This window comes from Pseudorca crassidens, chromosome 13 (assembly GCF_039906515.1).
Source record: "Pseudorca crassidens isolate mPseCra1 chromosome 13, mPseCra1.hap1, whole genome shotgun sequence".
Classification (NCBI taxonomy): Eukaryota; Metazoa; Chordata; class Mammalia; order Artiodactyla; family Delphinidae; genus Pseudorca; species Pseudorca crassidens.
Window position 1 is genome coordinate 52,059,464 of NC_090308.1, and position 26,097 is coordinate 52,085,560.

Genomic DNA, 26,097 nt, shown 5'->3' on the forward strand with positions numbered 1-26,097 from the left:
CCGATAGGATGGTTGGAGGGTTTAAATGAACAAAAGATTTGTTTAAGTGAGATTTCATAATCTAATATTTTTCACAGTTTTACAATTAACATTTTTTTGTTTTCTTATGGTTTTGTTAGTATTTTTTCACAAATAACCGTACTCATAAGAAATTTACCAAGTGGAGTTAGCAAGAACCAGTTTTATTTTTTCTTGTTGTCATTTGTTGATAGTCCTACTCTGCAGAGATAAGTACGTGTTGATATTCAGCCTCTGCACGGAAAATAGAGATGTAGGATGAGCTCTAAATGTAAACTGATGTTGGAACCGCTTATACCTCAGGTTATGGCAAGAGTTCCGTGCTACTGAGTTTTTAACTTTTTTTAGAAGTTACCTTCTGGATGTGATTAGGAATGCTCTGGTAAGACATAAGTAAGCTTATCTCCATAGTCCCTGCAGCCAGCTGGACTAGCATATACTTGTTAAAATACGTTAAAAAGGAAAAATCTTAAGGCAAGAGGTCCGGAAGTGTTGCTGCTAGTGAAAGCTTTTCATTGAAGACTATAAGCAACAAATCACATATTTATTTGAAGTTTCATCTATTCACAAGTAACCCTGGAAGGCCCATTTGTAACTCCACTGAGGTACCGTGAGCCTGCCATGTGGGACTGGGTCATTGGACTGCAGTCTTATCCTAACACTCTCTACTCTTCATTGTTTTCTCTCTCTGGGTGTAAAAGAAATGATACAGTGTCATTCACAGTGGTAATACAAGAAGTTCTTCAAATGTAGCCCTCATCAACAAAGATCTACTATATTGAAGTCTGGACAGAAGTAACTTATGAGGCTTATTTTAAACTTGGTAATTATAATATATTTTCTTAAATGTATGATTATGTCATCAAATCTAAACTGAATCGAACTCTTCGCCTTGTTTGTTTGATTCTCCCTCCATCTCTGTGCTTTGTCCCAACACATGGGTAACATGGGCTAATTTTGGTGGTACAGAATCTGTTAATGACTTAACCCATTGACATATGTCTTTTCTAAAATGAAAGAAATAATAAACTGATTATTTTCATTATTCTCCATTAGTGAAGATGGGATTACTGGGCCTGTCAGGAGATGCCTCTGATTTCCTTTATCTAGATCCCAAGAAGTTAAATGAATTAACTTGACTCTTTGAAAAGTGGGAACAGATCTTACACAATTAATATTTCATCTTTAGCACTAGAAAACAATTCCCTTAACAAAATAATAACACATGCAGGCAATTAAAAGCAAGTCATCTCTTCGTTAAAACAAGTCCTGTGAGACCTTAATCTGACCATATATAAACAGTGTAATTACTGCCTGTATTTTAAATAAAACAATTAGTTTTGAATTATTCTGTAACTCATAATTGACAAATATTAACGAGCCCTATTACACCCAACTAGAATTACTGGATCATTTTATAAAATTAGTTCAAAAACATTTGAACCTATATTTTCAAAGTTTTATTTTTGGGGGCGGGAGGTTTCTTGAAGTGAACAAGTTTTAATTTCTAACTTGTACCACACTTTTATCTTATCAGGAGGCATTTAATCAGTTTATGTAAATGGTCTCACAGTCACTTAATACAATGTTCTTTTTATAATTATAGCTAATTTGGGGGTTAAGTTTAAATTTTGGTTTATTACCTCCTCATTAAGAAATATAAAGGTTATAAGCAAGTCAGTGAAAGAATTAACATAGACATGTTTTGAAAAATCTTATACAAAATGTTAAGAGTCAAGGCTTTGGTAATATTTTGGACAGAAATAATAAAAATATATATAAAGATAAAATTTACGCATGGGAAAAGATATTCGGTATATATTAACTGTGATATTCTATGTTCATTAAAACCTATACTACTAAATGAGCATAGATCCGGAAGAAGTTAATGTAAGTATTTTTAAATAGGTTTGTATTTCTCTGATAAACAGCGCTCTCCTTCTGTTTGTGATCATAGGATAAAAGCTCTGTAAGCTTGTATATGTTCATTTTTACTGCTACATCATGTAGTATGCTCTTAAGATTGAGATCTCATTCCCCAGGAAGCATTTCTGTCTAAGATTAATTGCCCTTTTAAAATCAGCGTTTGATGTATTCCTTTGGCTATATCCTGGCTTGGTTTAACCCTCTTTGACCTGACCTCACTGACTATTATCGCTGAAGCTGAGTCAAAATCCTTCAGCATGATGTATGCACTTCAGATTTCAGCCTGTGGTTTTTCATGTCGATGGACTCAATTAGTTGGCGTTTTACTAATGAACATACCAGAAGTTAAAGAATTTGTCAGAGCAACATTGTTCAGAATAGTGACAGTAAAAAAGTTTATCTCTGTTTTTCAGAAGTATCAAATATTTTTCAGAAGTTTTACCTTCAGCATCACACATTCCAAGATAGCAAATCAAGGCATTTTCTGCTGAACTATGTAAAATATAAATGTGAAGCCACAAATCTAAACACAGTGGTTACAACCTTTGGCCTTAGATTTCTGTTATTCCATATCCACAGGTGTGAACTAAAAAAACAAGTTACTAATCTGAAATGTTCTGATTAAAAGCACTTTCCCTTAGAGATATATCATCCATTTTTCTAGCTTCCTTTAAATTCAAAGAAGTTTCACATATTTAGTTACACGTATTAATAGTAAGAGTGAAACTCATGCATCTCTCTAGAATCTCAAGTAACCTGTTTTTAAAGACATTTAGGTCATATTCCTTGTTAATAATTGGCTTAAAAATAATGGCTAAAATGCAGATTGGGATGGGGAAGGCTGTGAGCCATTGCTAATAGAAATCTCTAAAAAGCAGATTCATCACATACTCTTAAGTTCTCAAATAATGATATACTTTAAAATGTATAACAAAGATTTTTGAAGTTTTTTTCCCCCTACTTGAATTTTTCATCTTTAAAATAAAATAAGAACCATACCTAAAGTCTATTAAGTAACATCACCATGGTACAGTAGGGCTCATTTGACTTATCCAGGATGTGCTCTGCTGAATATACATATTTAGAGCAGTACTAGATTTATCCAGAGGTTTACAGTGCTTAATGACTTTTTAAAAATGTCATTCATTTTGTTGTTTGCATAATGATAGAGTCTTTGGGTTTTTTTGTTCTCATCTCTCTCTTTTTTTTTTCTTAACACATTCATAAAATCCTTGTGCCACACTGCATAATAATGGGTCTGAGTAATGCAGAGTGTATATTAACATGAGGCCAAATTCTCACGCCCTTTGCATGCCAGTCACTTAATTAAATCCACAGTTTTTATATACGTTTTGGTATATCACTCACTTTATTGAATGCCTACTATGTCCAAGCCCTGTGCTGGGCTCTGTGCTGAGTGCTTTATTTGGATATCCCATTTGATCCTCTCTGCAACCCTGGAGGTTAGAATTCTTTACCTACACTGTAGGAGGAGGAAACTGGGACTCAAAAGGTTAAGTGATTTGCCTAAGAATTAAAAGCTAGTATATTATGCTGGTTTAAACTCAAATAGTTCACTGTCTTTGCATAAAAGACTCATGTACTAGAACTGGAAGACTTGTTACCAATCCTCTGTTTCAGACCAGTGCTTTACAAACTGACCCGTGGCGTTGAATCACAAACTGCCATGGATCGTAAGTCAGCAAGCAGCAGGACTTGGGAGACGGGCTTCAATCCCACATCAGCCAAAGCTGCCCCACCTTCACCTGTGTTATATATTGTGCTTCTGCATAAGATTTTGTTTGAAGAAAAATTCTATACCCATATTATTATACGATTTATTTAAGGGAACATTTTAAAAAAGACTTTACCCCAGAGATTGATTCAGGTCTGGAGAGGTTATATATTTTTAAAAATCTTCCAAATGATTCTGATGGTCAGCCAGATTTGCAAACCATAGATCTAGACAGACATCTTCATTTTATATATAAGGAAAGAGATGAGTTCTGCCTAGGGTCCTTCATTATCAGAATTGGAATTCAAGTTGCCTCCCTCCCAATTTGTGTCTTTTTTTAAAGTTCATAATTTTCATTAATGACTTGTTGACTAATATGAATTTTCTTTCTTTTCTTTTTGTTTCTGTATGTAATTCTTACTCTTTTAATCATACAGCCAAAATCTGTCTAAATATATTTTTCTTAAAATGTCACACATCTCTAAAATGCTCACTTTAAAGTAGATGCTAGAATTGTTTGTTTTTATTAGGGTATTGGTGATAATAAAACATTATGTGATGTGTTTACATTTTTATCTTTCATAATACTGAGGCTTATAAGTAAGATGAATATAAGAAATGAAATTTTATTATGATATTCTCTGTATTGATTTATGATCTCTTTAGATTTAACATCTAACTCTTAAAGTGAATTTAATTGCTACTCAAAGAAAATGCTTGTCTCTGATATTTTTTTCTGTCCTTTTCCTTAATTCACAAACTCAAAGTATTTATGAATGATTGTCCTTATATTTACAAGATGAATTAAAAGAGTTGTTTTTTTAAATTGCTGTGTGGACATTCTACAAAATAATGACATGTGTTCTTCAAAATTGTCGAGGTTAAGAAAGGCAAGGAAAGGCTAAAAACTGTCCAAGTTAAAGGAGAGTATAGAGACCTGAAAATTAAATGCAGTGTGTGGTTCCTGGACTGGATCTTAGACTGGAGAAAAAAATAATTAGGATAGTTAGTAACATTTGAAATGATTACATAATAGTATAATATCAATGTTAATGTTTTTTATTTTGATAACTGTACTATGGTTATATAAAAGAATATTTTTATTAGAAAGTATATACTGAAATATTTAAAGGTAAAGGACTCTGTTTCTAATTTACTCTCAAATGATTCAGAAAGTATTTATATATATACACAGAATGATAAAGCAATTGGGGTAAAAATGTAAACAGTTGATGACTCTGGGTGAAGAGGAATTCCTTGTGCTATTCTTGCAACTTTTCTCTAAGTTTGAAATTATATCCAAATCAAAAGTTACCCCCAAAAGTGCCCTGTATGTGAAAATTTCATATAGAATGAGTTCACTCGATAACTGTCTCAAACGTTTGCCTACTTTAAAGCATCAGACTAACGTTTTTAAAAATCTGAGTGGGTGGGACGTGGAGTAACATATTTCTCCTGAGTCATTTACTTTGTAGTGACATATTTCTTATTCCCAAGTATTAAATTCTAGATTCCAATTTTGAAACACAAAGATATATTTACCAAAAACACGATTTACTTTAGTAGCAGTATCATCAAGTGTTTCCTTTCTGTTAGGGGAAAAAAATCTGCTAAATTTTTACTATTTAGTCTTGTTAGCTTTGATATTGCCAAAATGTCCAGTCATGCTTTGTTGTTATTTGTGGTAGCGTCAGTTTTGGTGATGGCATATATACTTCTTGGCTTATTTGGAAACATTTTGACTTTTTGTTGTTTCAATAACCAAAACAGTCTTTATCAGTAGAGCTCTTCTACATAGGAGTGGTAGTCATTAGAAACTATTTTCAAAACATTAATTTTGATAGTGTGTTTTACCAGCAGCAAAATGATCCAAGCTCTGAAAACACTTATTGTCAGGTACCACGCTAGGCATTGAGGATACAGTGATAAATAAGAGAGAAGTATTGTTTAAGAGTTTCAAGGAAACTGCTGTCCCATTGTAAGAATCCTTCTGATGAGAGTTACGTCATCAGAGAAAGTCAGAAAACCAAAAAGATAAATATACACAGGTGAAATATTTGGACAAATGTAAGCAGTGACCAAATTATATATTTAAAATCTTAGACTGTTGTGTTGAGGGATATGACATCACTTGCTTAGTTGTCTGTGTTTAGCGACACGTTTAAGTTCCAGATTAAAAGTGGCCCCAGGTTAAACCAGAGAATCAGGGCTGCCTATTCAGGTTTCTGATAACGTGATTTATTGGGTTTGTTTTACAAAGTGTTTGAATTGTGCTTATGTTCTCCAGCTTCTGCTGTACAGTTCTTAAACTGTCCTCTTGTGTAACAGGGTTATAGCCTTTTGCCTTTCAGACACACCATGCGTCAGTGTGCCACATTTACATGCTGCAGAGTATTTTGGATATTCAGCTCTATTTCATAGTATCCAAAGGTGACACTGCTTAAGGAAGAGCTTTACAGTTAAGGAACTTTGACTCTTATACCAGTGCTCTTTAATTTTTTTTTGACTCAGTGCTAAGTAGGAGGAAGATTCTGAGACCATTAAGGTATTTCAAAGAAATATACAAGAATATAAAGAGAACTACAGCGGAAATGTTTTTAAATATTCTAAGAAAGATTTAATACAGTGAAACCTTGGCAGTCTAGAACTTACAAAGTATGAATCATTCCAGATAGCTGAGGGCTTATCCATTTGAATATCAACATTTTAAAATCTTCTCAAAGTACTAATACTGTGCTTTCTATAGTATTCTGTATATAGCTTAATCTTTTAGTTATAAATGATTCACATCATTATGGAAACCAATCATTGTATTAATACTGTGATCACAACTGTGTAAAAAGTATGTATAGATGCAACAAAGATTGGTGGACAAATCAAAACAATGAGAGAATTTTTTTAAGTTAGTAGTATTATAAGGTGATATCTTTTTCCAAAATTGTTTTAAGCTATGACACAGTGTTTCAGGGTTTTTTGGAGACATTTATTTGGTTATCTTTGGGGTTGATAATATGTTTGTTAGGTCTTTATTTTTGGCATTCTTTTAGCAATTCTCTAGTGTTTTTGTGTCCTCTCATTGTCAATCTGTTGACTGTCACTGCCCAGGACTGTGCTGCCTCTAATAGGGAGTTTAAATATTTCTTTAAAAGGGTCTCTTGTTTCAGGTGCCAGCCAAGCCATTATCACCATACATCATCAGCCCATTTTGCCTAGACATTTGAGCACTAGGGATGCAAAAGTCATTTTGAACAGAGCAGAAAGGAGAAATAGGGTATTTCCTTCTCATACAGTTCCATGAATTCCCTGTTGCCTTGCTGTCTTCTGTGTCCAGGAAGCTGAGAGATTTAGATGTTGTAGATTGAAGAGACTAAAAGAGACAAACCAAGAATTGTGCTAAAGGAGTGATACAAAGTTTCTTGAAGGTTCTTTGTTTTGTTTTATTTTGTTTTCTGTTTTTAGAAAAAGAGTTGGGTTTTACTTTCTTTGTTTTTCTGTAGCAACCAAGCATGCTTCCGTTTTCTTTAAAGATCGTCAGTATATCATACAAAAATCATAAAAGACACAAAACTAATCTTAAATTTAATTTGTAATAAAATTTGAACTTCAGAGAAGAGTGTGAATTTAAGCAACGTTTTAATTAGCGAATGGGTGTTAACAAAAATCAATCAAGTTTCAGTACTCTGAAACAGAAATCCCTGAGTCAGACTCCCAGTTCCTTCTCATTAAAACTTTTAACTCTTCTTCTAATAGTCCCTAAAATTTTCTCATACATATATGAACAGCTTTATTGAAAATTAACTTACAGCTCCCATCTGTTTTATTAAACATCTTCCTAAACACTGCTCTTATTCTTGATGACTTCTAGACACATTTCTGTTTTGTATGTTTTAAATATGTATTGACCTACTTCACCCACCTGTCATTTTTAATAGCCGTATAGTACAGTTTTTAATGTGTAACTAAAATAAATTTTGGTCAGTGGGTACAATGGGCTGTTTTCTCCACTGTGGTTTCATTAACGTCAATCTTAGGTAAGCACAGTAATTAAGAAAGAATGAATACTTTCACATATAGCAACAGAATTTTTATCAGAATTCATTGTAACCCTCAGGTTTCTGTTTTGGGTGATACATATTGCAACATTTGAACTTTCTCCATGTCCACATTTCCTGCTCAGGAAACAGACCAGGTTTTTAACCTGTTAAAGCAGTAAAATCCATTTAATTCACTGAGGATTCTCAAAGGCAACAGATTATTTTTTCTTCAACTGTTTTGACTCTTATCGATTATTGTTGGATTTCTTTCTTGGAATAGATGGGGGAAAAAAGAATCAAGTGATGATTCATGGAATTGAACCAATGTTGGAAACACCTTTGCAGTGGCTGAGTGAACATCTGAGCTACCCAGATAATTTTCTTCATATTAGTATCATCCCGCAACCAACAGATTGAAGGATCAACCATTTGCTTAAACGGAATCACCGTTAAACAGGATTTACCAGAGCATGTCACCTTTCTGCTTCAGTCAGGTTTGGTGGAGGCAGCCTGACCAGAAACACTGCTACAAGCCAAACAGGAAAAAGATTCCATGTCAGATAAGGGCACTTGGGCTGGTCTTACTTTGCATCACCACTGCTTTCCTCAGCTGCCGTCATTAAACCTCAGCTGCGACATGAAAGACTTTACAGGACCACTGCAAGTCTTCTGTTTTCTTGTAAAATATAATGAAGCTGAAGCCTTTGGCCTAAGAAGAAAATGGAAATATGTGCCACTCAATTTGTATTTCTGATTAACAAATAAACAGGGGTATTTCCTAAGGTGACCATGGTTGAACTTTAGCTCAAGGGAGTGGAAACATTGGTTTAATTTTCAAGAGCATTAGACTTAAGAAAGTAAAAGAGAAATTCTGTTATCAATAACTTTCAGTAATTTTTTGTAAAAGATCAAATTACAGTAAACCCATCTTTCCTTAATGAAAATTTCCTATGTTTACAGTCTGTCTATTGGTATGCAATCTTGTAACTTTGATAATGAACAGTGAGAGATTTTTAAATAAAGCCTCTAAATATGTTTTGTCATTTAATAACATACAATTTTGTCATTTTTCCAGTACTTTCTGACTCACATACATTAGATCACTGTTTTCACTGTGTGTTACCTTTCAGTCTGGTCATCATTGGCATGGAATGGGTGTAGGGCATAGGATAACTTGTCTCAGGAGCTGTCATAGAATTTCTTGCTGCCGATTTTTCAATCTGTGTTATTTACACCAAAAGTATAAATAATGTTGCCATTTATCATTGCTGTTTTATCACTGTAAATCTGTCAAATCATAGTATCTTAAGCATCTGTATAATTTTACATTTTTTTTTGGAAAAACCCATTCCTTTTCAAGCTAGTGTTTTTCATTGGCCTCAGGTCTAATGTTTCACGGTGGTCCCTGGTAGCCAATCTTTGAAGTTTAAAGATTACCGATCTCCAGACTGCAATAGCTTTTCCTTAACTTTACCAAAAATATTCAGAGGTTACTAGAGTTCTTATTCAAATAAGGAAATTTTTGCTGCACTTTATTACCACGCTGCTGGGATTCTACCAGCTGAACGTACTTGTGCATTACACTTTGTTTCTTGTGAGCTAGCTTGCTGTTCATATTGAATGTTGACCCGTTTGAGTATGCTAAAAGACAGTATCATACAATAATGGTTTTAGATTCCAAAATAAAGATGAATGTTTTTCTCATAAAAAAAATTGTACGAATGTGAAGTGAGATCCTGCTAGTGCTCACTGCTTCCTTTTTCCTTTTATGATTTTCACTAATCAGCAGACTTATCCACAGAATGAGATAAAGTTAGTCAAAGATCAAATATTCTGGAATGGAAAGTATACGCCTCAATCAAAAAGAAAAACACAGGATACCAATATGATCAGAGAAAAATAGAAGCAAGTAGCAAATACTTGGCTAATGTCAATAAAATGAAAAGTGCCATTTTAGTAAGGCGGAAAAAATAGTAATATTTCAGGTACTTAAGGATTAAAAATCCCACTGACTTGTATTTTTTCAAAAGAGGTTGATCTGAATATGATTGTTCACATTAAAAGTGTTTATTCATCTATTCAGTTTGGGGATTTTCCCTCTTGATGTTTTGACAGACTGATGTGAGCTTCAGTGAGCAAAGGGATCAAAATGCCAGGAGTGCTAAGCTGTGAAGAAGATAAGTGTGGTAAGAGCAGTAAGCCTTAGTAGTTTTCACAGACAAGACCAATGCATGGTCTCTGCAGTGGGCTCAAGTGAGCTACTGATCTTTACTTCCAGATTTGAAAGTAAGTTTTATCAAGCCATTTCCCATTTTTACCTACTTGTTCATTATTACACCAGCATCATAACTGTATTACTCTACTCTAGTCCCAGGTAAGTCAAGCTTCTGATACCCAGAGAAAGAATAAAAACAGAAATTAGTGCTGGCTTAAATATCTATTTTTGTTTCTTTTTATTTGAATATTTAAATTTTATGGTTTATTAAAAAATTAAATTAATTTTGTGTCTGTCTTTATTTCTAGAAGTTGAAAATGAAATTTACTATAAATCAGCTTACCTATTGGGGAAATCATTAAAATTTCCTTATTCTTACACCTGTCATAAAAGTTTCTCAAAGAAATAACCGATAGGAGGGTTAAAGGAGAACATATGAAAGAAAACTGGAGAGGACCACAAATCTCAGTGTGCTTGTTTAACTCATCCTCGGCAGTGAGCATCCTAAGGAAATGAAAATGTGTTCTTAAGTTATTGGCATTGTTTAACTAGGAAGGAATAAATTCAGCCTAAATAAAGGAAATCATTGCTTGTCCTTCATAATGTTGTTTTTCACTTGGATGGCCCAAGTTCATGGATAGAGTGAACTGATAAGGACCTTATGTGTCTAAAGACCCAAAGTAGCTTGCTCATAGTTAAAGCTGACCTACTAGTCTTTATAGCATGGTGATGTTCAGAACACATTGTAGTCCGTCGGACGTGAACGCAGGATGGGCTGCTCCTGTTATGTTTATTCCCCCATTCACTGGAAGCTAGGTGGGAATGGATGGTTTGCTAAGAAAACAATATACAAGATGTGATATTGAGTGACACTTACTTTTAATGGTAATCTTTCTAGGATATGTTTATATTTTGTAGGCTCTATGAGGTTAACATTTTTTCTTTCAATTTTCAGAAATATGGTTTACATGGGTCATGCCCAAGAATGACAGTCTCATGTTTTATTTATCATACTGTTGATATTTAGGTCTGAGGTAAGTTGGGTTTCCTTTTAGATGTGCCAACACAGTTGAAATAGAAGTGTAGGATCTTGGAGTATGATAGGAAAAAATCAAGTATGACAGTATTTATAGTCCATTCCATTCATGGTCAATCACTGGTGTGGAATCAGTCAAAATACTGACCTGTCTCTTGAGTTCTGTCATCCACTTAAGTTTTTATAAATACAGTCATCTCTTGGTCTGAAAGTATTAAAAATTACCGACACGGGTGTTGGAGAGAAGGACGTCATGCCTCTTTTCAAGTAATTTGAGATTAAATGATTCTTTGTAATAAAAATTCATTTACCACATAGATTTATTTGTCCAGGTTTCTCAAACATGAATTACAGATTTGATTCTCCACACTTATTGGCAAGTGTAATACTACTATGGAATCTTAGTAGTCACAATATAGGAACCATAGAGTGAAAAAGCACTCTACTTTTAGATCCTGTAGGTGGTTCATTAAGTATTTAAGTTTTTTGATATTTAACTATTCTTGTCAACTGACAATATGTTGGAATGATCACCAGTGAGATAAAGACTAATCGGAAGATTTAGAAATGTCAACATGTTTCAACATACTAATTGATTCTTCTGAAAGTGATGAATTTGGCTTTCCCTCTATAGCTTCCCCACCCCCATATCACAAGAATAAATAAAGCACAACCAGGCTTTTTCCTCTTTGTTTACCATGGTTCTTAGTAGAGTGTCTTGCACATAGTTGGTGCTTTGCAACTATGTATAAAAAAGAAAAAAACAGGATTATTTAATGATGCTTTAAAATCAATGCTGTGTTTTCCTGTTAAAAATACCAGCTATAAAAATAGGAAGGACCTTGTTGTTTAGAAATCAATATACAAAGTGCAGTGAGTGCAGGTTTGCAGTACTGGTGAAGACTGGGTTACTCAAATTGGCTACTTTCAGCAGGAACCACTGTGGATCGGAACCTTGCGTCAGTCCACGTTCATTTTAGTTGTAGCATAGACCGCAGCACAGATCTTCTGTTTCAACATCACTGTAATTTAAGCAGCCCCTAAAGTTTGAGCTATTCTCATCAAGCGTCTAGAGGTATTTATTAATTCTGGCCTTTTCATAAATGAGTGGTTTGTGTCTTGCTTTTGCCTTTAGACCTTACTTCTGAAAATGTAATACATGTTTAGCAAGGGAAATGTGTTAGACCTGTGAGCAGGGTTCTTCAAACTGAGGTAGACTCTTAGGACCAAGTTTATGAAAAGCTTTAAGAGAAATATTTGTCTTTCAGTCTTTTATATTCAGTGGAAGAGGTATCTGCTTCATGTATCATTTAGAAAATACTGATGAACTTTTCCTTCGTAATGTTTACTGTGGTTTATAATAAATATTTGTATGCTATTTGTTTCTCACACTGAGCACAAACTCCATAAGAGCAGAGACCAGGTCTGTTTGGCCCAGGATTGTATTCTCAGGACCTAGCACTGTGCTGCAACACAGCGGACTATATACTACATACTTGTTGAATAAAAGGTTGGAAAAGTCTGTGTAGTATATCTCCCTTTTAGACTCCAAAGCATATTGATACATTAAAGACTTTGAGAAATTCTAAGGTTAAGAGCCCTATTTGATCTAGCATTTCCCAAATTTTCTTGATTATAGGATTTTTCCTCCAGTACCACATCATATTGAACTCTAGTTTGGGGAATACTACATTAAATCGTTACATCCTAATGACCTAGGGTTTAGAGCGTAAGCCTTATCCCACTTTTTCTGACAACTCCATTTGAAAGTATCTCTTAAGCTTAGGACCCCTCCAAAAAATATCTCGAGTCTATTCATGCCATCCTCTAGCTATGTTCCATTTTTGTCAGTATCATTCCTGAAATTCATTCACCAAGTGTATAATGAGTAATATATGCCAAGCTATGTGCAAGAAATACAATAGGTTAGAACTTGTCGTGGTAACGCTGGGTGGACGGTCTGGGTGCACAGCAGTGCCATAATTTGACGGCACATACAGAGTAAGATGTGGTCAAAGGGCTGGAAACCACAGGGTCTCTTTACAAGACTTCCATCCCAGTATAAAAACTAGGCAAATGGTCAGTCCTTAGGTGTGAAAGTAAGCAGGAATCAGGGGTGAATAATTGCTCTCAGGGAACCTCCATTAAGGTAGGCAAAAGAGCCATGGAGCTGAAATGCGGCATTCCAGGGAACTAATTACCAGAGCTCCAAATGGAAAGGCCAAGCAGAGAGCCTGGCTCCACAGATGGGTGATTTTCTGTGGCACTGGTACATGTGGCAGGCGTTTCTTATCTCTAGGGAGACACTGTACTTGTTTGGGATGTGGTGACTATATCTTTGTGCTGTCTAATGCACATTTTCCAAATAAGCTATGTTGCTGAAAGCTTAAATCCATAATTTGGACGTTGATATTCTTGTTACTCAAAACTGTTGGGTTTTAGCTTTCTTTTACAGAGACAGTAACTCAGTGACCTGTTACCTGTATCTGATCTGTTGTGTGCAGGCCTAGAGAAAAATTTCGTGCCCTGACTACTAGCCTTTTTCTGCGTAGGCCATCTCAACCATGCCCCCCTTAAGAATTTGGTCATTCCTAAGTGCCTGTATTTCAATAGTTCCTTTTGTCATGGTTTTGAAATTAATTATCATGTAATATGAAATGTCAACTTACCTGATGTCTCTGATGTTCCATAGTGATGCTAACATTCAAGTGTGACACAGAAAGTTATTGATGATACTGCTGACGTGTGAAGGTATCAACTGGAGCCAACTTTAGATGAGGGCTAGCCAGGTGGGGGCAGGGGTTGGGGAGGAGTATATATATATAAGCAAATCAGGTAAAAGTTAAGTTACTTTGGGGTTGTACCATGCATGAAACATTCGAATAAAAAAATAGAAATGCCAGATAGGTTGTGATTAGCTGTAGTTCAACTCTAATTCAGATGCATGGTGGACACTTTTCATTCTAGGCAGAATGAAGACCATGCCTTAGTCTTAGAGCATTTAGGATATCTTAGTAAAAACCAACTCTGATTGCTAATTCTGTGTTCCGCATATTCTCCCAAATCTTAAAGAATTCTACATGATTCGTCTATTCAAACATTTGTTGAGCAAGTAGGGTAGTGGATATTTTGAGAGAAAAGACATGGTCTCTGACCTTAAGGGACCTCTGTAAGAGGAGAGAAGACAAAAGTAACTACAACATAATAGTTGGATATTGCAATGAGAACATACAAATAAACCACTATGAGAAAAATGGAGCTGAGAGAATGATTTACTTTGAGCGAACTAGATGTTATCTTGCTTGACCTCTCAGAAGCATTTGACAGTTCATCACACCTTCATTCTTGAAACACTTTCTTCACTGGACACCACACCCTCCTGGTTTTCCGCCTACCTCAGCCCCTTTCTCAGTTTTCTTTGATGATTCTTTTCTTCACTCCTAAATGTTGCAGTACTCTAGGGCTCAGGCTTTGGTCCTCTTCTCTAGCTACACTCAGCGTGTGAGCTCATCCTGTGGCTTTTAACAGCATATGTTTTCTGCAATATTAACTTCTCATGAGTTCCAGACTTCTACCCAACCACTTACTTGACAACCATCTTAGATGTCTAATAGTTCAAATTTTATTGAGTCAAAGCAGAACTCTTGATTTTCTGCCCGTACCTGTAGCTCTCTCTTTCCCATCCTAATAAATGCAACCCAGCCCCAAAGCCTAGTATCTTTTTTTTTTTTTAATTTATTTATTTTTGGCTGTGTTGGGTCTTCGTTGCTGTGTGCAGTCTTTCTCTAGTTGCAGCTAGTGGGGGCTACTCGCTGTGGTGGCTTCTCTTGTTGCGGAGCATGGTTCTAGGCGCACAGGCTTCAATAGTTGTGGCTCGTGGGCTCTAGAGCGCAGGCTCGGTAGTTGTGGCTCATGGGCTTAGTTGCTCTGCGGCATGTGGGATCGTCATGGAGTAGGGCTCGAACATGTCTCCCCTGCATTGGCAGGTGGATTCTTTTTTTTTTTTTTTTTCTTGCGGTACGTGGGCCTCTCACTGTTGTGGCCTCTCCCGTTGCGGAGCACAGGCTCCGGACGCGCAGGCTCAGTGGCCATGCCTCACCGGCCCAGCCGCTCCGTGGCATGTGGGATCTTCCCGGACCGGGGCACGAACCCGTGTGCCCTGCATCGGCAGGAGGACTCTCAACCACTGCGCCACCAGGGAAGCCCGGCAGCTGGATTCTTAACCATTGCACCACCAGGGAAGTCCCCTAACCTAGTCATCTTTAATTTCTTTCTCCACATCCGTGTCTAGTCCATCAACGAGTCCTAATGAGTCTACCTTAAAATATACCCTGAATATATTTTTTTTACCACCTCCACTGTTTCCACCAAAGTCTCAGCAATCATTGTCTCTCCTGGACTACTTAACAGTAGCCTCTTATCTGGCCTCTCCTTAAAACATGTGACGTCATGGCAGTTCTTTGATGAAAACATTCCAGTGTCTTTCCAGCCCACCAAAATAGATCTAAAGTTACCAAGTTCTGCTTGATCTGATCCCTGCTTCTGACCTCATCACTCTCTGCCTCCACTACTTTATTATGTCTGTACTGGCCTCCTTCCCCACCTTGTCCTTTAAATACACCAAGATGGTTCTCCCTCTGGGGATTCTGCATGGCTATGTAGCTAACAGTTATTGAGTGTTCCAGGCACTGTTCTAAGTGCTTTTCAGGTATTAACTCATTTAGTTTCAGAGCTGTATGAGATAGTTACTGATATTATCCCCATGGGGAAACTGGGGCACAGGAAAATTAAGTTACTATACTAGCATCATGAGGTGGGTAATAGATCTAGGATTTAAACCCAGGTGGAACGGGCCAGGTCCACACTCTCACCCACTTTCTGCAATGGCCTTAGCTTACCTTTGGTCTCACAACAGAGTGTAAGCTCCATGAGGGCAGGGATATTCTTCTCTTCATCCTCTTACCTCTAACGATGCCTGACATATTGCAGGGCCTTATTGAATATTTGTTGAATGCGTAAGTTTCTAAAGCTTCTATTTGAGTAGGTTAGGAAAAGCCTCATTGAAGAAGGCTTTTGAGCTGGAACTTGAAGGGAAATTCTTTTTTCAAGAAATTTGGAAAAGAGGGAAGGAAAGTGAGATACGGATATAGATATTCATACAGAGAGAGGTATATGAATAAAACCTCAAAGATTGTCTAATTGGGCTAAGTCACTTGCAGGAGAGAAGGAAAGATATGACAGGAAAGGTCTGTTCTGAGAAGATTATAGAAAGCCTTGAGTACCAGGCTAAGGAGATGAGATTTTATTTGGTGTGCAGTGAGAGCCACTGAATATTTTTAGTAGTTAGATCATATGTTTAGAGTAACTTTTTGAGATGATGACTCTGGTAACATCTTGTAGAGAGGTTTAGTATAGGCTGAGTCTGGGAGACCAATGAGAGAAAGGCTGCCATGATCGAGTCACTAACATCTCTTGACTATCACAGTAATCTCAAAAATGGAGTTCCTGCATCCACTCCTGGCCCTGCAATTCCTTTCTCCATCTGGCAGCCAGAAAGATCATTTAAAGCTTCACCTCAGGTCTTATGATATTGTGATTTATAATAAGAAATACATATTTGGTCTTTTTGTCCTTTCCGGCCCAGAGCTCCTAAAACTGGGAATTTCCTAGTGATGAGAGCAATCACGATATCTTTCGTTATGTTATTGATGACTTTTGAACCACACCTAAAGATGGGGGCTGGTTGCTGGGAGAACCAGTCATGTGATTAGAGGTTTGGAACTTTCAGTCCTACCCCGCCTTGACCTCTAGGGAGGAGAAGAGAGGCCGGAGCTTGAATCAGTCACCATTGGTCAATGACTTAATCAGTTATGCCTAGTTAACGAAGCCTCTGTAAAAACCCAAAAGCTTCCTCAAGCTTCCTCGTGGGTGAATTCATGGACATTTGGAGAGAATGGCGCCTCTTCCCACATACCTTGCCCTATGTACTTCTTTTATCTGGTGGTTCCTGGTTTATATCCTTTAATAATAAACTAGAAAACAAAATGTTACTCTGAGTTTTGTGAGGTGTTCTAGCGAATTAAGTGAAAAGAAGCGGGAGTTGTGGAACCCCTGGTCTACAGCTCTTGGTCGAAGGCCAGGCAGCAGCGCGGGTTGGCGATTGGGGTCTGAGGTGTGGCCGGAGGGAGGAGGCAGTCCTGTGGGACTAAACCCTTAGTTCTGGAAGGTGATGCTATTTCTGGGCAGATGTGTCAGAATTGAGTTGAATTGTAGGATTCTCTGCTGGTATCTAGAAAATCGCTTATTGGTGGTGTGGGGAACATCCCCCTCCCTGGACTTTGACTTTGGTACAGAACCATTTTAGGTCCATTTTCTCCTCTGCTTGAAATCTTGAAATGGCTTCCTGTTGTCTTTAAGGAACTCCAAAATCCGTACTATACACAGGCTTTGCAAGATCTGGCTTCTCCCCAATAGATTTATTCCCCATTACTCTTCCTCTTCCTGATCCAACCATACTGTACGTCTTTCAGATTCTCAAAGCATGAAGCGCTCTATTAATACAAACTCTTGCCTCGACTATTCTTTCTCTCTGGAATGTCCTCTCCCACCACCCGCTTTTGCTTGCTAATTCCTACTTATCCTTTCTCTCGGTTCCTCAGGACTTTCCTCTGTAACTGCACAATGCCTTCTTGGTAGGGTTGCTGATGTAGCAGATTAAAATACAAGATGCCCAGTTAAAGTTGAATTTCAGATAAACAAGAACTAATTTTTTAGTATAAGTATATCCCTTGCAATATTTGGGGCATACTTCTACTAAAAAAATTTAGTTGTTTATCTGAAATTTACCTTTAACCGGACATCTTGTATTTTAACTGGAAACCCTGCTTTCCAGCTAGATTTGGTTATTCTCTCCCCTAGCTCACTCTTTACTTTTCCTCAGTATTTATCTCCCTTGTATTCATTGATCCACATCTGTGGTACCTGATAGGCTGTAAGTACCATGAGGGCAGGTGTGAGTCTTCTTTGTTCACCACTGCCTAGCACAGTGCAATAGCATGTCATAGGCCCTCAATAAATATTAAATGAGTGAAAACAATAAGAGGCTATTAGAGTTCTAGAGGGAGGCCAGGACTGAAGATACTGTCTGGGAAGTTTTCTGCGTGGAGGTGACCTTTGAAGCAGGAGCAAGTGGAGGAAGGGAAGAACACAGCAAAGGTATGGAGTGGAAAGAGAAGACCCTGGGCTAAGCTGAGGGGAATGCCCCTGCTTGGGTGGCAAAAAGAGGAAGAAGGGCCAGAGACAACAGAGCCAGAGAAAGAATTCATAACCTGCAGAGGGATCTAGGGAAGTCACAGGGACCGGGCCTTTGGATTTGGCAGTTAAATACTTGGGACCTTCAAGAGAGCTAATTCGGGTCTGATAGCTGTCAGGTTGCGTGCAGACTAATCTTGAGAAATTTAGTGATGGGGAAAAAAAAGGGTGTAGCTGAGCTGTTAACATGGTGGAGAGAAAATGTCTGTGTGTGTGCGTGCGCATGTGCCTGTGTGTGTGTGTTTTATGCATAAGGGAGACCTCAGTGTGTTCATAGGTGAAAGGGGAGGAATCAGTGGAAAATGACAGTGGTCATCCTGGAGGAAGGAGTGATAGATGGTCTTGGAGCAAGTGGAGGGGGTGGACTCAGAAAAGAGGAAGGATGTTTCACAAGTAAGAGGAGGAGGGTGGGACCAGTGATTATTAATTACAGTCATTTCTGATAAGTGTGACTCTCTGGTCTCAAAAAATAAAAAAGTCACATTGTCCTTATTACTAAAGATTATATCCAGTGTTCACTAAAGAGTATAACCTGAATTTGAACATGATTAAGGTTTCTTAGCCCAGCAGCTTTTCCAACTGTGACAAGCAAGGGAATCACTGCCTGTTTAAATGCAGATTGTGACGAGGAGGTGGGACAGGGCCTGATGTTCTGCATTTCCAACAAACACCCCAGGGATGCGGTTGCTGCTGTCTTAGACCTTCCATCTTTGCTTCCAGGACGCTTTTTTTTTTTTTTTTTTTGCAATGGCAGCTGAATGTAAATGTTTTACATTGGCCTAACCTTGTAATGGAATTTATGCGAGAAATACTGAACACCCTTTCTTCTGAAGTTAGCTGAAATAAGGTTGAAATACATCTTATCACAAATGTGTTCTAGTTTTAAAGAACTCAAAATGCTCATGTGTATCTCAAACATTAATTTTCTCAGTACTAAGAAAGGAGTTGTCTTCAGAATTTGAAACCATATTGTTTTGGAATATTAGAAAACGAAATTGCTTAAAAGCAGAATGTGATCTTGATGAAATATTTATCTGTAGTGAATTATTATTATTTAAATTTTATTTTATTTATTTTATTTTTGGCTGCGTTGGGTCTTCGTTGCTGCACGCGGGCTTTTCTCTGGTTGCAGCGAGCAGGGGCTACTGTTCATTGCGGTGCGTGGGCTTCTCATTGTGGCGGCTTCTCTTGTTGTGGAGCACAGGCTCTAGGTGCACGGGCTTCAGGAGTTGTGGCTCACGGGCTCTAGAGCGCAGGCTCAGTAGTTGTGGCGCATGGGCTTAGTTGCCCCGCGGCATGTGGGATCTTCCTGGACCAGGGATCGAACCCATGTCTCCTGCATTGGCAGGTGGATTCTTTTTTTTTTTTTTTTTTGTGCGGTACGCGGGCCTCTCACTGTTGTGGCCTCTCCCGTTGCGGAGCACAGGCTCCGGACGCGCAGGCTCAGCGGCCATGGCTCACGGGCCCAGCCGCTCCGCGGCATGTGGGATCTTCCCGGACCGGGACACGAACCCGCGTCCCCTGCCTCGGCAGGCGAACTCTCAACCACTGCGCCACCAGGGAAGCCCGGCAGGAGGATTCTTAACCACTGCACCACCAGGGAAGCCCTATAGTGAATTATTGATCAGTTATTTTTTTGAGGGATATACTGTTTGTTGATTCAAAGGGACTTCTCAATCTTTTCTACAAGTGTTTTTAGGGTATTAGTATGATTCATTATTAATGGTCTAGATATACTTTTTAAATGTTAACATTTAGCAAAGTAATGCTTTTTTTCACGAATAAGATCTTTTATTTGTCATCATTAAAAGTGTAAATTTTAAACAGATTCTTGTACTACTGGCTCATATCCACCAGCTCGTTCGACTTTAGCACCTGTCTCATCCACAGAAGCTTTTCCAGAACTACTACCTTCACCATGTGACACTCCATGAGTTTTCCCAATTCAAACTTGGGCTTCTTCAGCATTTTTACTTTCCTAACAAAGACATCATAGAGCAGATAAGTAGACTGGCAAGCCTTTTCTATGTCTTTTCCAATGCTGTCTGGAATCAATTTATTGACCACTTCTTTCAAGTCATTTGTCTTCACCTCTTGGGTCATGGTTTCCATCATCTTCTTCCGGATTTGGCAGACCTGTTGGTGCTGGGCATAAGAGGTCTTCCGAATCTGACTGTTACATTTTTTAGTAAAACCCACACAGAATAGACGAAGCAAATAACCATGGGTAGTCTTGACACCAATGTGAGCTTCAACCATGGTCTGCCATTTTTTGACCATGGAGCACATTTTCTCACAGGTAAGATCCATGCCATGGAAATCAGTTAGGCAATTTTTTGCCCTGAACATCTTCAGTAATTAGCTTGAATTTTCTAAATGCAGCTTCATCATTCTGCAGATCAGCAAGGCTCACTTCAAAAACAGAATCCGGGGGCTTCCCTGGTGGCGCAGTGGTTGAGAGTCCGCCTGCCGATGCAGGGGACACGGGTTCGTGCCCTGGTCCGGGAAGATCCCACATGCCGCGGAGCGGCTGGGCCCGTGAGCCATGGCCGCTGAGCCTGCGCGTCCGGAGCCTGTGCTCCACAACGGGAGAGGCCACAACAGTGAGAGGCCCGCGTAATGCAAAAAAAAAAAAAAAAAAACAGAATTCGTAAGGTTATCAGATGTGATTTTGATTTCTTGAGTTTTTGTGACTAGTGTTTTCCCAATATTTCTTATATTGACACATAGCTAGTGCTTTCACATCATACCAATCTTTCTTAGAAAATGAGTCAACCACTTTCTTCTTGGCTCCCTTTTTGCCACTTTCGTAAGGTGCTTGTTCTTGCCAACCACGGTGGTGCTGCTCAGAGAACCAAAAAGCCAGCGTAATGCTTTTTAACAGAAAACTGCAATATAATGTAAGCATGCTGTTTACAAAATAACTATAGGACTTATTTTTTTATTATTAATTCCTAGTTTTGAACGCATAAACTATGATGAATGTCTTCCTCTTTCAATCCCATCAGCATACTTCTGTCACTTCATGTAAAAGTTTATTTGAGATGATGTTAAAAGCCAGGACTAGACAGGTGGAATAGCCTGCCTGTCACCCGACATGGGTCAGATCCTGCAGAAAGCAGAGGCTCAAAGGTAATCAAGCATAGATCAGAAAAGGAGATTATTATAACCTGAAGACAAAATTCAAAATTTTCTTCCTCTGGAATCATTTTTAAAGTTTCGGGACTTCTCTGGTGGTCCAGTAGTTAAGAATCTGCCTTCCAATGCAGGGGACATGGGTTTGATCCTTGGTCAGGGAACTACGATCCCACATGCTGCGGGCAAGTGAGCCCGCGCGCCACAACTACTGAGCCTGCATGCTCTAGAGCCCGCACACCACAACTAGAGAGCCCACACGCCACAACTACTGAGCCCGCGTGCTCTGGAGCCCGCGAACCACAACTAGAGAGAAGCCTGCGAGCTGCAGCGAAAGATCCCACATGCTGCAACGAAGATCCCACGTGCTGCAACTAAGACCTGACTCAGCCAAATAAATAAATAATTTTTTTAAGTTTTCTTCATTCGTAATACTTTGTACACGTGCAAAATACAAAAGGTTCCAAGCGTGTACGGTGAAAGTCTCCTCCCTCCCATGCTGTCTTCACAGAACTCCCCTTTGTCAACCAGTATCTTGTGTCTATTTCAGAAAACAGCTTTACTTTGTATGTTTAATATTTCATATTAATACATATAGTCTGCACTATTCTTAATAGCTACATAATTGGATATGATTTTTCCATAATTTTCCCCAAATTTGAATTTTTCTTCATAAAGAAAGTTACATGCAACTGAATATATTGAGCATTTAGGACCATTAAGGAGGAATGTCAGTAGATGCCTACAGGGAAATTCAACATCCCTCTAAACTGTTTCCTTATATTTGTAGAGACCGTATCAAAAGCTTGAAACCCCTGCTAACTCTCCATTCTTACAATTCTAGGAGCCCCTGCTGGGTTTAACAGGACGCTAGAACAGAGCAAAGAGGAGATGCCATTCACTCCTTCGTATCAGCAGACCTACCGGTTAATACCATCAAGGAATGCTCCAAGGCACTTCCATGCCTGTGGGTGAACATTAGAACCATTCCAAACCAATGCTAACATCTGCATGCTTTCCAGAAGACCTCTGATGATGCAGAACAATCATCACCATGTACAAAATGCAAATCCAGTGGGCACCTGGGAGACCTCACATGACAGTAGTGGTTCTGGAGTTCAAGTGGAGTTCCAGCAGGACTTGTCTGTTTATCTAGTCTCTCATCTATTCAATACACATTTATGAACATTTACTGTGTTCCAGGCACAGTTCTGCTCCTAGGGGTATGAGAAGAGAGACAAGGTTCCTGCTTTCGGGGACTTTACATTCCAGTGGGCAATAGCTGGCTCTACCTCACCAAAGCCAGCCAGTCTTTGTCTTTCTTCCTCATTCTGGTCATTGCTTTCTCTCATTACCAGCTCCGCCCCACGCCTCCACCCCCACCCCGCCCCCCCCCCCACACACGCCTACCCTCTCTAGTCAACCTGCAAACCTGCATTCTCTGCTCTTCGTTTCGTCACCCTGGATGCCTTGCCTGTGTATGTGCATCTATTCATCTCCCATGTGTCTAAGTGTCTTCTTTGTGCCCAGCAGGGTTGGAAGCTCTTTGTGGGCACTCCATAAAAGTGACTGAATGAAGGCCCGGCTCTTGGCATTAAGGCTGAACTTTTTTTAAAGTAAGCTTTTAATTTTAAAACGTTTTTTTATTCACAGAATAGTTGCAAAGATAATGTACAGAGTTCCCGTACACCCCTCAGCCAGCTCCTCCTGTCATTAGCACCTGACATTACAATGGTATATTTGTCACAATTAATGAACCAATACTGATACGTTGTTATTAACTAAAGTCTATATCTTACTCAGATTTCCTTAGCTTTTCCACTGATATCCTTTTTCGGTTCTAGGGTCTCATCTAGGATGCCACACCACAAGTGGTTGTTGTGTCTCCTTAATCCCTCTGGTCTGTGATAGTTTCTAGTCTTGTTTCTCATGGAGTTTTGACAGATTTGAAGAGCTCTAGTTAGGTATTTTGTAGAATGCCCCTCTAGTTGGGTTTCCCTGATGCTTTTTTTATGGTTGCACTGGGGTTGTGGGCTAGAGGAGTAGTGCCCTTCTCACATCTTGTCGGGGGTACATGCCATCCACATGACGGGACAGTATAATCAATCTTGAACACCTGGCCAAGGTACAGTTTGCCAGCTTTCCTCACTGAAGGTGACCCTGTTCCCCTTTTACCTACTCTGTTGCTTGGAATCAAGTCACTAAGTGCCTTCCCCCTCCCCTCAAGGGGGTAGGGGGTGGGGAGAATTAAGCTCCACCTCCTGGAGGTAGTATTTATGTACATCATTTAAATTCTTCTGTAAGAAAGATGTAACTCTCCCCCTCTTCATTTATTTATTTAGTCAACCACTTATATCAGTGTGGACTCTCATGCATATTTATGTAAAGATTTGGGTTAGAATCTGATACTAGGCTATTTATTTTGCTGCTCAAATTGTTCCGATTTTGGTCATTGGGAGTTCTTTTTAGGTTGGCTCCTGTGTCTCTTTGACATGCCCCATCCTTTTGTTTTTTGAGTGTTTCTTTACTTTCTGGCACTACTGTATATTTCCTGCCCCAGCCTTAGAATCAGCCATTTCTCCAAGGAACCCCGGTCCCTTTTATTGGGGAGGCCTGTTTTTCAGTCCAGACCTCAGCATCACTTACCCACCCACTCAGTCAGCCTGTCAAGGAATACCTAGGTATATTCTTCTCTCATGCTGATCATTGAACCAGATGTGGGATGTACAGTGGGGAACAGAGCATACAAGTCCCTGCCTTTAAAAGCTAGTGATGTGGCCTACGAGACAGACAATGAGCAAGTCTCAACAAAGAAATACGTAATTATAACTTTGATACGTGCTTCAAAGGGAGGAGACATGGCCCTCAGATGAAAAATAACCTAAGTCAGGGACCTGGGTTGCATCAGGTGGCCAGAGAAGCCCCCCATGGGTAGCTAACATTTAGATAGAAAGTTGATGAGAACGATTCAGCCATTCAAAGAGCAGAGGGAGGAGTGTTTTCAAACTGCAGGTTAGTGGGTCATGGCTAGCTTTCTAAAAAAAGGACAGAACATACCAGAAGTATTACCATGTAAAACTAAAGTTGCCTTTATTTATAGGTTGATGTATTTACTGGTTCATGGCATAAAATATTTCTTACAGGGGAATATTGTCAAAAAAACAAGTTGAAAGCAACTGTTTTAGGAGGAAATAAAGGCAGATTGAAAGCTCTGAAAAGAGAAAAAGCCGTAACATACTTGAGGATCTGAAAGGAGGCCAGTGTGACTGGGGAGTGAGCCTAGGGTGTGAGAAGAGGCTGTAAATGTAGGGAGGTGCGCAGCCCTCGAACAGGGCCAGGGCCCAGGAAGCCTCGGTATTTTCATTAAGGAGCCATGGGAAGTCATTGGAGGGTTTCAAATGGGGAAGTGTTGATATTTAAGAAGATCTTTTAGGCTCCTATGTGGAGAATGGAAGGAGAGGGCAAATGAGGAAGCCGGAGCCAGTCAGCGAGAAGGGTCGTACAGAGGGAGGCCCAAGCAAGAAGAGTCACTAGGACATGCGTTCACATTCCATTGTCAGTCTTGTACTCGCAGCCACTAGAACAATGCCTGGAACACAGAAGGCCTTCAGTGTATACGTGTTGAACGAATAAGTTACGTGACTGTAGTAAAGACGGAGAGAAGTGGTTGAGTCAAGACATGTTTGGAAACTGGCAAGTCTTGCTGACAGATTGGGTCTGGGGGAAGTGGACGGGCAGAGTGAGAGCCCTCCCTCACACACTGCACCCCGCCAGCGCTGACATTTGCTTTCTTTCTCTGCTTTGGGCAGTTACAGGATCCTTTAACTGTTTAGACTGTGTTTCTACCTCTGTGCTTAGTCATAGTGGCCAGAAGTGGAAATAACAGAATTTTTCAAGAGAAACTGAGATTGAGCAGAATCACAAAAAACAGTTCTTAGCACAGATTTTCAGACCCGCAGATTTTATAATCTTTGATGCCAAATCTCTGAAATTCTGTGAGCGCCAATCACTAGCAAATAAAGATCCTCAGAGGGGCACCAAACTTCCTGGCGTTTTACCATTCTGACAGGGAGCTGGCTGAGGGCCGAGGGTAATCGTGCATAGCTATGTGCCAAAGACCCTTCTCCCACCCGATTTTATGTCTCAGTAAAATATATTGTGGCCAAATCCTTTCTTGATACTCCTTTTCTTGACAGTGCTGATGCCTGAGGTCTGCAGCTGGCTGCCCACCTGGCCGCTGGCTTCCTCAGCGGAGGGTAGCCACCTCCTGTCACTGTGGAGGGACTGGGACAAGGACAGGCCTAGACAGAGCCAACATGGAGCAGAAAACAGGAGGAGCCAGACCCCAGGTACAGAAAAATGTGAGTCCTCTCTGGAAAGTCGGGCACCAGAGATGGGCGTGCTCCAGAAATGCTGATTAATTTTGAAGGGTTGGTCCTTTTGGTCAGATGGGTTTCATGCTCTTGACTGAGAAACCAAAGCAACCATCAGATGTTACTGGGAGTGATGCCAGTGGTGTTTGCACTGGTTAAGAATTTTCAGATGACAGAATAACAAACTCAAACTGGCTTAAGCAAACAAAGGGATTGTGTTAGCTTACGGCCTGAGAACTCCAGCACGCAGTCTAGAATTTAAATCTTCCTCGCGATGCCAGCTCCATGCCCGTTTTGTTTAGAGCACTGCCTCT

The 26,097-nt window shown here is 39.2% G+C and overlaps 1 protein-coding gene and 1 pseudogene across 7 annotated transcripts in view; one reads left to right on the forward strand and one right to left on the reverse strand.

Annotated features, from left to right (window-relative positions):
* Positions 1-22,524, forward strand: part of ATG5 (autophagy related 5) — a 131,755-nt gene extending 109,231 nt beyond the window's left edge. For 4 of the 7 annotated variants that reach the window (XM_067702449.1, XM_067702450.1, XM_067702451.1 and 1 more), the window contains one exon: positions 7,994-10,212. In XM_067702449.1, coding sequence (XP_067558550.1) covers positions 7,994-8,130 — 137 coding nt within the window. In that variant the 3' untranslated portion in view covers positions 8,131-10,212. The other 3 variants (XM_067702452.1, XM_067702453.1, XM_067702455.1) reach the window with 3 other exon arrangements.
* LOC137205096 (small ribosomal subunit protein eS1 pseudogene) lies at positions 20,070-21,374 on the reverse strand (annotated as a pseudogene).
* Positions 22,525-26,097: the final 3,573 nt, after the last annotated feature.